The sequence below is a fragment of the Lactuca sativa genome, chromosome 4, assembly GCF_002870075.4.
Source record: "Lactuca sativa cultivar Salinas chromosome 4, Lsat_Salinas_v11, whole genome shotgun sequence".
Lineage (NCBI taxonomy): Eukaryota > Viridiplantae > Streptophyta > Magnoliopsida > Asterales > Asteraceae > Lactuca > Lactuca sativa.
Window position 1 is genome coordinate 326,783,586 of NC_056626.2, and position 11,218 is coordinate 326,794,803.

Below are 11,218 nucleotides of genomic sequence, written 5' to 3' on the forward strand. Positions count from 1 at the left end.
TGTTTAGTTTTTGTAAATGACAATCTAGCTCCTCTAAATGTTCTAATCGGCCAAGATTCTCGGGTAACTTCTCAAGAAGCCACACGATGTAAGTTTGAGCGATTTCAGATGTTTTAACATATAAATACTTTGTGGAAGATAATTTATATTTGTAGAAAACAAAATTAGCTCCTTGAGAGATTCTAACTTGTCAAGGTCCTTGATTTCCTCTAAAAAAACTGTCTTCATGTTCAAGTTTTCTTAAATGTCATAAACCAAAAATGCTTTGTGAAAACATCTCAAGGTTTGTGCAAGCACACATACATAGAGAAATAAGCATCTCAAGATTTCAAGTCAACGAAGGTCGATCTTCTTTATAAACACAGTCAAGCCCAAAAGTTGGCAACTTATTGCCAGGGTGAAGTCAACATCTTTCTAGAGACTGTAGAAGCAAATGTAATTCAGCTAAATGACCAACCTCAAGTGATTCATCCGCACTATGAGAACTAAACCTATTTATTTGAAACTTGAAAGATCTAAACCTCAAACAACCACTTAAGTCTACTGTTTTAGACATTCAATGGGAGTTAGAAGTTCTACCAATTTACGACATTCTTTGAGATCTAACTTCATGAGATTTGGAGTCATCCAAAAGTCAAGGGTTCTCAAATTTGAATGGCTAATTTTGAGTTCAGCGAGCTTTTGGCATTCATTGCCCATGTGAAGTTCTTCCAAACAATAAGACCATTGAAGATCTAACTTCTCAATATTCGGAGTCAGCCTAATGTCAAGGGTCCTCAACTTTGATTCAGGCATCTATCGGGCAAGTGAAGTTTTTCCAAATTGTTGCATTCAACAAGAATCATTTGTTCAAGATTTGGAGCAAACCCAAGGTCAATGGTCCTCAACCTTGAACCTTCAAGGTCGACAGATGTGAGCTTTAAACATCCAGCAGTCATGTGAAGTTCTAGCAAATCATTACATTCTTGAAAAGTCAAAGTCTCGAGATTTGGAGTAAGCCCAAAGTCAAAAGTACTCTACATTGAATGACTGAGGTCAAGGAATCTGAGCTTGTTAAGGACCTAAAATAAGCAAAAAGCAAAATGAATATTAGTGTAATCACAAAACAATGTATGTATAGCATTATAATGAATCATGCAAAACAATCAATCAATCATAATTTTACCTTTCTTTGTCCCCCTTCCCAAAGTTGTACGATTCTGCTGCCATCCATCTCAAGTGCAACAAGATTATTTGCTTCAATCATAATTTTACCTTTCTCTAGGTAACGTATAGTGAGAAGACTCACCTCGATATCTCGGAAATATCTGACTCGAAAGAAGTATGATCTAGCCTCCGCCTAATCACACAAGGCAATACTCTCATAAATACATCTGTACTCAACCCTAAAAGTCAACAAGGTCAACGGTCAACTTGACCCGACTCGGCGAGTGCACAAGGGCGACTCGGCAAGTCCACACGTGTCCACTGACCCTCTTAGACCCTCTCTTGGCACGTCGAGCAATTCCTTGGACTCGACGAGTTCCACCTGGCATGAATCGCGGGGCCACCACGACTCAACTCGCCGAGTCTCAAGAACAACTCAGCGAGTACCGCCTTGAACCCCAGTCCTCTAATCCCCTTCTGACTCACTAAGTTATCCCCCAACTCGGCAAGTCTACTCACAGATTTATTCGCATGAAACCCTCACCCTACTCGCCGAGTCTCAAGAACAACTCGGCGAGTTCAAGCCATGCACCAACTCTATTGACCTCCTGGGGTCAGATCTGTGCCCCTAAACCACATATCTGGCCTTCCCAAGCACGAAATTCACGTAAAGCTCAAAACTTCATGCTTATATATTAACATAATGGCATCAAAGGGTGATTTAGTCCCAAAAATGGCAACCTAAGACCAACAACCCCAAAAAAACTCATAAAACTACATGGGTTAAAGTCTCTAGACCTCTTTGAGTCCAGATCCAAAGCACAAACTCGAGAGGGGGCTAAATGCTCTACATATTCTTCTTCTAAAGGGTTTAATACCCTAACTCTATGAATCAACACCCAAAACTAGAGAAGGTCTGAAGGAATACCTTAATATGAAGCCTTTGATCTCTGAAGACACTAGATTTGCACTTCCTTCAGCCTTCTTTTGCCTTGGTCACCTTCTCCTTCAAATTTCACCAACAAAAGATCAACAATGGCCTCTCTTCTCCTCACAAGCGATCTAGGACTCTCTCTGGAGTGTGGTAGCCGCAATGGACGGCCATAAGGGCCTTTAAATAGGTCTCAAACCCTAGAAATTAGGGTTCCATTAAGCATCATGGACTCGCCGAGTCCACTCATGAACTCGCCGAGTCTAGCTGTGAACTCGCGTACAAATCCGCGACCATACTCGGCGAGTCTAGACGCCAACTTGCCGAGTTCCCCCACAAAACCCAAAAATAGAGGAACAAAATGTCATACCTAGGAATCCGGGTGTTACAACTTGATAACAATCCTAAAGGCAAGAACCAAGTTGGTTCCTCTTCTGTGAACATGGTGGAAGGAGAAAGTTCAAAGAATCCCAAGAAGTCTAATGGAAAAAGGAAGTTTAAAGGAAAGGATGACAAGTCTTCCAACAAGAAGGCTAAGTTGGTTTGTTGGAATTATAACAAACCGCATCACTTCAAGAAAGATTGTCGTCTTCGCAAAGTGAATAAGGATGGTGCTAGACCAAGTGGATGCAAGGATCTAGAAAAGCAAGAAGGTCAGATTTTTGTTTCATTGTAGAATTCTAAATATATATTCAGAATTATATTTTTGTGATTTCTGAAGCATTTTATGTGCAAGATGATAAAGTTGCATGGTGGGTTGATTCAGGAGCAACAAGTCATGTTTGTAAAGATCTATATTGGTTCAAGGACGTTCAACCAATTGAAGATGGATTCGTTGTGAAGATGGGAAATGTTGCAACTGAAACAATCAAGGGCATAGGATCTGTTTTACTTACTTTTACTTCTGGGAAATGTTTGTGTTTGAACAATGTTTTATATGTTCCAGGGATTCGTAAGAATCTCGTGTCTGAAATTGTATTAAATAATTCTGGTTATAAACAAGTGTTAGAAAGTAACAAGTATATCTTGTCAAGACATGGTTATTTTATGGGATTTGGCTATATATGTAATGGAATGATTAGGCTTAATATTAATTATCCTTCTAGTGAAAATTCTGTTTGCATGGCTTCTAGTAGTAGTAGCAATAACTTTCATAAATCTGAATTATGGCATGCTAGACTAGGACACATTCATTACAAGATATTAAAAGACATGTCTAAAATGAGTTTAATTCTTGCTTTTGATATGCAAAATAATTCTTGCTTTCAAAGATGTTGTTAGGGAAAGCAAGGTGTTGGATCTTATACATAGTGATTTATGTGATTTCCATGCAACACCTTCCCTTGGAAACAAGAAGCATGTTGTTACTTTTATTGATGATGCATCTAGATATTGTTATATCTATTTGCTACATTCTAAGGATGAAGCACTTGATAAATTTAAAATTTATAAACAAGTTGAGCTTCATAAAAATGAATTAATAAAATTATTACGTACTGATAGAGGTGGTGAGTATTATGATCCAGTTTATTTTGAATCAACTGGAATAATACATCAAACCACAGCTCCATATACACCACAACAAAATGGTGTAGCTGAAAGGAAGAATAGGACATTGAAAGAAATGGTTAATTCCATGTTGTCGTATTCTGGTTTAAGTGAAGGGTTTTGGGGTGAGGCAATGTTAACTGCATGTTACATCTTGAATAGAACTCCAAATAAAAAGAGTAAGAATACTCCTTATGAACTTTGGTGTAAAAAGGTACCAAATTTGAGTTATCTCAAAGTTTGGGGTTGTAGAGCAGTTGTAAGGCTCACTGAACCCAAAAGGAAAACATTGGGTGAGAGAGGTATAGATTGTATCTGTATTGGATATGATGAGCATTCCAAAGCATATAGATTCTATGTTTTAGAATCTAATGACTCTATGTCTGTAAACACAATGATAGAGTCAAGAGATGCTATCTTTGATGAAGAAAGATTTACATCTATACCTAGACCAAGGGACATGATTCATCAATCTTCCAGCAAGAGTACTACTCGAGCTGAATATGTTTTTGGTGGTGCAACTTATATACCTGAACCTAGGAAAAGCACCAGAGCTAGAAAAGCTAAGTCTTTTGGATCTGATTTTCAACTATATTTAGTTGAAGGAATAAGGAATGAAACTATTTCTCAACATCAATATTGTTTTAATGTTGAAGAGGATCCAAAGACTTTCAGTGAAGCTATGGCTTCTAGGGATGTTCATTTCTGGAAAGAGGCAATTCATGATGAGATTGATTCTATTATGCATAACAATACTTGGGTATTGGCTGATTTACCTCCTAGTTGCAAGGTATTAGGATGTAAAATGAAGGTGGATGGCACAATTGATAAGTATAAAGCCAGATTAGTTATCCAAGGCTTTAGACAAAAGGAGGGCATTGATTTCTTTTATACTTATGCTCATGTTGCCAGAATTTCTATTATTAGATTATTATTAGCTCTTGCAGCTATACATAATCTTGTGATTCACCAAATGGATGTGAAAACTGCATTTTTGAATGGTGACTTGGATGAAGAAATATACATGAAACAACCTGAAGGGTTTGTGATGCCTGGAAATGAACACAAAGTGTGCAAGTTGAAGAAATCATTATATGGTTTGAAACAAGCACTAAAACAATGGAATCAAAAGTTTGATGATGTTGTCTTGTCTAATGGTTTTGCATTAAACCAAGCTGACAAGTGTGTATATAGCAAATTTGATACTTCTGGTAAAGGAGTGATGATTTGTTTATATGTGGATGATATGTTAATTTTTGGTATTGATTTAGAAGAAGTTAATAAAACCAAGAAATTTTTATCATCCAGTTTTGAAATGAAAGACCTGGGGGAGGCTGAGGTAATTCTTAGTATAAGAATTAAACAAGGAAACAATGGGATTTCAATTTCTCAATCTCATTACATTGAGAAGATATTGAAAAAGTTTAACTTTGAGAATTGTTCTCTTGTTAGCACTTCTATAGATCCTAGTCTTAAGCTTTTACCAAATAAAGGATCTCCAGTGTCTCAACTTGAATATTCTAGTGCTATTGGTTGTCTAATGTATGTCATGGTTAGTACTAGGCTTGATATAGCATATGTTGTGGGAAGGCTTAGTAGATATACTAGTAATCCTAGTTCACATCATTGGCAAGTTGTGAGTAGAGTATTCAAGTACTTGAAAGGGACCATGAATTATGGTTTAACTTATAGTGGATAGCCTTCTGTTTTGGAAGGTTATTCAGATGTCAGCTGGATTAACAACTTCGAGGATCACTCCTCTACAAGTGGTTGGGTGTTTCTTCTTGGAGGAGGTGCCATTTCTTGGGCATCTAAGAAACAAACTTCTATTACTAACCCAACCATGGAGTTTGAGTTTGTTGCATTGTTTGCTGCTGGTAAAGAAGCTGAGTGTGTTTAGACATCAGTGACTACTGTATAAAAAAGGTTGAATTGCTCTCAAAGTTTTCACATCACTGTCATAATCAAGAATGAGTATGAACTCAATTTTGTGATTTTTATTTATTTTGCATCTCTAATTTTTAATTAATAGGTTCTCAACTTCATTGTAATTTGTCTTCAATCGTGAGTCTAATAAGTATACTTCATCCTAAATGAGTGATATTCTCATGGAAGTAGGATTTTTTTTTTCTTTTGAATTATTGTTTGGAATATGCTATATTTTAAATGTTATAGAAATAGAAAATTTGAAATAATTAAATCTAAATTGTTTGGAATCTATCTAGAATCATTCTTTAATATTGTTTGGAAATAAGAAATTAGGGAATAGGAATCGGTCTCGACTCTAATAATCACAACACAACAGAGTGAAAGTGAAAAATGTGATGTGATTTCCCTGTCCGAAAACCTGTCATACTTGAAAAATGTGATGTGGTTTTTGGAGCACTTCAAAACTATAACAATTGTTGATTCTAAACTCATTTTGATGATTCTAAGTTATTCTTAGGTCATGAAATCCATAAATTGTGTAGGGATTGCATCTATAGATTTGTTTGGGAATCTCGTTTTGACTTAATGTTTTCATGGTGAACTAAGCTTCACTCATGATTAATCTAGCTTTGAATACTAAAAAACTCTTTGAAATATCATGAGAGTGATTCACTAAGTCAAAATGATGCTCAAATGTTGATGATCTAAGTTTAACAGAGCATTGATAAGATGTTTTTATGGAACTTAATTGAATTTTTGGTTGTTCAGATGATTGGATAATCATAACTTAGTAACAAATTCTCATGTAATCATGATTTGAAGTGATTTGCAACCTAAATTAGAATGTGAGTTGATTCAATAGAAACCAGTTGGAAACAGTGCCGATTGGTATCATGAACGCTGGCACATGGTGCTTCTCCAGCAGCCATAAATCCAGTAACAATGGCATCATGATCATTGCCAAATAAATGGTAATAACCCTGCAATAAGATAAAGAGAGTGGTGAGTAAAAATTAGTAAGTCCTGTTGGTTGCATCTACCACTATAAAGAACATGGTTCAAATAACATTCTAGGTTATATGCATGAAATAGCAACACACAGTCATTTATATAGATATTAAAGCATCTTACTATCATTTTTTCTTGTTATAGCATCGTACTTTGAAAAATCTACCAATTATAGTAATATCATCAAAATACAAATAACTTTTCACTTCTATATATGGGTATAATTTTTGAAGTATAATATCCTAATAATAGAAGGAAATGAAAGTAGGAGGCTATATTGCATTAAAGCACATTGATATTTGTTGCATTTAGCCCAAACGGTTTTTCATATCAAGATATACCTCCTAATGGTAATTAGTTGGGATCCCACCCATGTTGTAATGGACAGTAGGTAAAACGGGAATTCGCTCCTTTCTAATATCAACACCAGCAAAGATGGCTGCAGTTTCAAAGATACCGGGAAATCTCTTGCTGAAAACTGATATGCCCATGGTTAAATCAGTAAAATAAACCAAGAACACTCTGATGAAATTAGAAATTAAAGATCAAATAAAGATAGTTTTCATTCATTCGAGAGGAATGGGCTCTCCAAAGAAGAACAAAGGTTCTTTACAAATAAATTCTTAGCTACCTCAACAAAAACCTACAGGTATATATATATATATATATATATATATATATATATATATATATATATATATATATATATATATATATATATATATATATATATATATTAGACATGAATTAGGAAAAGATGCTCCAAAAGGAGTGGTCCCTCCAACAGACATGGGACAGAGATAATGCTCCCAAGATGACTAATAACAGGTAAAACCCAAAAAAGACAAAACTACCCCTGGACCCAAAACATACAATAAAATGACTCAGATAATGCAATTAAGCTAAAAGCATTCCAGGCTGAGTTGGGGCTTATCAAGAACCTCAGGTGGTAGATGACTCAAGTAAAGATACATGTCGTCCTTCATTGTTCCTATTACAAGGAAGCAAGATTAATTTAACTGAGATGTGGCTCTCTTTCCCAAATAAAAAGATTAAACACATGTTTGTTTATAAATATATTTTTTATTTTTAGGTTATGATTTTACTTATTGTTAGATCAATGTCAAAATTAAAATCAGAGCAAGACGACTGCTAGAAAACAGAAAAAGTACCTGTTACAACAGTTCTTTGTGAACTGTCTCTTCCAGATCTTTTGAGCTTCTTAGAATCATCCCAGCACTACGTAGCACGACGTTTCGTGTTCTTGGGTTCGTATCGCTGATGTAAAACCACATGACTGAAGAAGCTCTCTCGACCCAATAATAAACAACCCTTTCAACAGAAAAATACTCTGGAAGATGATTTATGATTGTGCCTTCAATTAGTAATTCTTTTAAACATTCTAAACTTCCAAGTTCGTTAGGCAATTTCTCAAGCACTTGATGCGAGACTCCTATACTTGTAAAGTTCTTGATGCTAAACGACACCCAATAATTCGAACTTTAACATCAACAATGGCCAAGGATTTTGCCTCAAGAGGCAACATGATTTAGTGCAGAAATCCATTCTAGCATATTGAGGGAATACTCTATCCTGTAATATATATTTACAATAAGATGAAAGAAACAACATTTGTTCATACAGCACGTTAAATTGTATGAAGAATTGTTGTATATTTTCAAATATAAGTGTTTGATTTTTGGATTCAAAATGAACTATTTCATATCAACTTCAAATTTCAATAGTTCAATTCAAAGTAAGATGATCAACAGGAAACATCGTAAGTACCTGTTACAATAGTTCTTTGTGAATTTGTTTTTCTGCTTCCGAGCTTCTCAAAATCATTCCATTTCTATGCAGCAGGAAGTTTCACATTCTGGGGGTTGTGTCTCGAATGTAAAACCACATGACTGAACAAGCCCTCTCGACCCAATAATATATAGATCTTCCAACAAAAGAATGCTCTGCGGAAGATGACTTATGCTTGTACCTTCTATATCTAGCTCTTCTAAACATTCTAAACTTCCAAGCCCCTCGGGCAATATCTCAACCTGAATACAATAGCGGAGATGGATATGTTTTAGACATTTCATCTCACAGATGCTATTCGGGATATTTTGTAACATTTCACACTTCTGTAGGTATAGCTTCTCTAAACACTTTAATTGGCCGAGATCCCAGGTAACTTCTCAAGCAATGGACAATGACAAAGTTCGAGAGACTTCAGATGTTTCAACATACAAATGCTATTTGGAAGATGCTTAATCTTTGTATATGACAAATCAAGCTTCTCTAAACATTCTATTCGGCCAAGATCCTCCGGTGACTTCTCAAGCAACAAAGAATGACTAAGTTTGAGAGATTTCAAATGTTTCAGCCTACAAATGCTATCCGGAAGATGCTTGATCTTTGTATATGACAAATCAAAACTCTCTAAACATTCTAATTGGCCAAGATCCTCGGGTAAGTTCTCAAGCAACACACAAAGATTAAGTTCGAGAGATTTCAGATGTTTCAACTTCCAAATGCTATCCCTTGGATTTAATTATCATTGTACAACAAGTGAGATGGCAAACGGGCAACAAGCTGTACCGCTAAGCCTTTTTGTATAGCAAAGCTCAATCTTTTAAAGACTACATTCATAGAACTAGGGGATATACCATTGCAATGCATAATCCGTTGTACTCTATTAAGAAGCTCTACCGCATCCGGTGCGAGGAAACCAAACGTATCAAACGCAAATGGTATGAACACGTGTTGATTTTCCATGCACGATTTCTCATGTTTGTCGACTTTGCCGGTAGCAGCTTTTAAAGCAGCCAGTCCTGCCGTGAAACCCACCACCCTCAAGCCCATGAGAGGGGATACCCCTTCTAAAGGTTGACCTTCCTTCTGTCGGGTTAGTCAAGAAGTTTACATGTGCCTCTTTCTTAGCGGAAACTCATGCAAACTTAAATATATCGAACAAAACATCTCTGACCATATCGTGTCTGTATTTGAACCTCGGGAGTTCTTTACAGTGAACTGCATGCTCTCCAAAGGAGTCCAAACATGCCTTGCGACACACCGGACATATCTTGTTAGCTGGGATTACTGGAATCATGAGTCGATATTTGAGGATAGTACGATACTCCATAGGAGACATATGTTGGCCAATTCCATCTATAGGGATAGCAAGAAGAAAACCTTGGGCATGTGGTGCACGTAAGCACTGGAAAACCGTGTTCTGACGGGCCGTCATGTCGAGATGAACTTCCATATCTTGGACAATTTTACGAAAAAGGGCACTCGCCAGCGTACTCTGGGATTTAGGGGGGCGGTGTCTTTAGTAGTAAAACTGCTAAGGTCAGAATCTGGAAGCTTGTTACGAAGAGAAGCCAAGGCACCATCATAATCAGAATTCATACCATATATGCCACTATCTCGTAAGATGTGGTCTTGCAATACCCAAGTTTGGGCCCTTGAGGCAACAAAAGCATATGAAGTAGCCTCTACTGCCAAGTATAAACCCAAACCACCAAACCTGATGGGTAAGGAAGCAATGTGCCATTGTATGTCACCAAATAAAGGGCCACCACAGACCACAATGTCCTCAATGGCCCCACGCAACCCATTGTCAAAGAATAGTGTCGTCTCCTCCATGTGAACGGGTTGACACGTCCTCAGCCCAAAGAAAAGCTTAGCAATACCCATACTAGACCGAAGCAGAAGGAGCTCACTCTGAGGGTCAGACAATTGAGGAAGAAGGCGTATCAAATTCACAGAGTTTTCGGCTCTCTTTATGGCTAAGCTGCTAATGAAACTAGCATCTCTACTAACAGCTCCCCCAAGAAGTTTCACCCCCAAATGTGGCCTCCCGATGTCAGCCGGGAATAGCCCCTCACGTAGCTTCCTACCGTCACACGAGGGCCAAAAGAGTTCGGTTTTCTTGATATTCAGTTGAAGGCCCAATTTTGGGCCAATCACTGTAATGATGTCCAACGCTTTGGCCACCTCCTCCGAATCTCCAATAAGTGTGCCATCATCAAGGTACCATGCATGGAGAAGAAGCTTGCAATTGTTGCTAATATTATGCAAAAGCGGGTGTAACACAAGAGCAAAGAGAAGTGGTCCCAAGGGGTCTCCTTGCTGAACCCCAGTAGTGGACCAAATATGCGTGTTGTCTAGATACAACCTTGTTGCTTGACCATAGAGGAATTCTACCCACAAGGATATAGAAGGACATCTCAATATGACCTCATGAAGCAATGCAGATCTATCGACAAGGTTAAAGGCATTAGAGAAATCCATGGTAAGCATGGAGAGAGATCCGTCATCATGGCGCTCGCCCAACACCCTATTGGCGCTAGGTAATATGGCCTCAGCACCACCCGACACCCCGACCCCGAACTAAAAATCATTGAGATATTTCGTCATTTCCTTACCAACACCTTTTATAGCCAACTTGGAAACCAAACGTCTCCATATAGTACCTACAGCAATAGGTCGTATTCCCTTTTCAGGTTTTAAGAGCGGTGTGAGAGGAGCAGAGGCAACAAATTCTGCTAAACTCGAAGGGCATCTCCCCTTAATCCAAAGATTAACCACAGATGTAATAGCACGTAGGAGGTCATTGGCTATAGCCGAACCTTCCCCACAAAGGGCATCCAAAATATG

The 11,218-nt window shown here is 37.4% G+C and overlaps 1 protein-coding gene and 1 long non-coding RNA gene across 3 annotated transcripts; both read right to left on the minus strand.

Annotated features, from left to right (window-relative positions):
- Positions 1–6,208: 6,208 nt before the first annotated feature.
- LOC111910564 (uncharacterized) lies at positions 6,209–8,202 on the minus strand. 2 transcript variants are annotated; one of them, XR_006190965.1, is made up of 2 exons: positions 7,735–8,202; positions 6,209–6,534 (listed from the first exon to the last, which is right to left on the minus strand). It is a non-coding gene; the product is annotated as an uncharacterized LOC111910564 (long non-coding RNA). The 2 variants fall into 2 exon arrangements; XR_006190964.1 differs by lacking the exon at positions 7,735–8,202 and adding an exon at positions 6,904–7,188.
- Positions 8,203–9,799: 1,597 nt separating this feature from the next.
- On the minus strand, positions 9,800–10,852 carry LOC128133685 (uncharacterized). The gene has a single exon (XM_052771203.1). It carries the CDS (start codon positions 10,850–10,852, stop codon positions 9,800–9,802), a length of 1,053 nt encoding a protein of 350 aa, XP_052627163.1.
- Positions 10,853–11,218: the final 366 nt, after the last annotated feature.

What these genes read in the sequence shown, in the direction of transcription:
- LOC128133685 (XM_052771203.1), bottom strand. Translation starts at nt 10,852, where the DNA reads ATGGATTTCTCTAATGCCTTTAACCTTGTCGATAGATCTGCATTGCTT.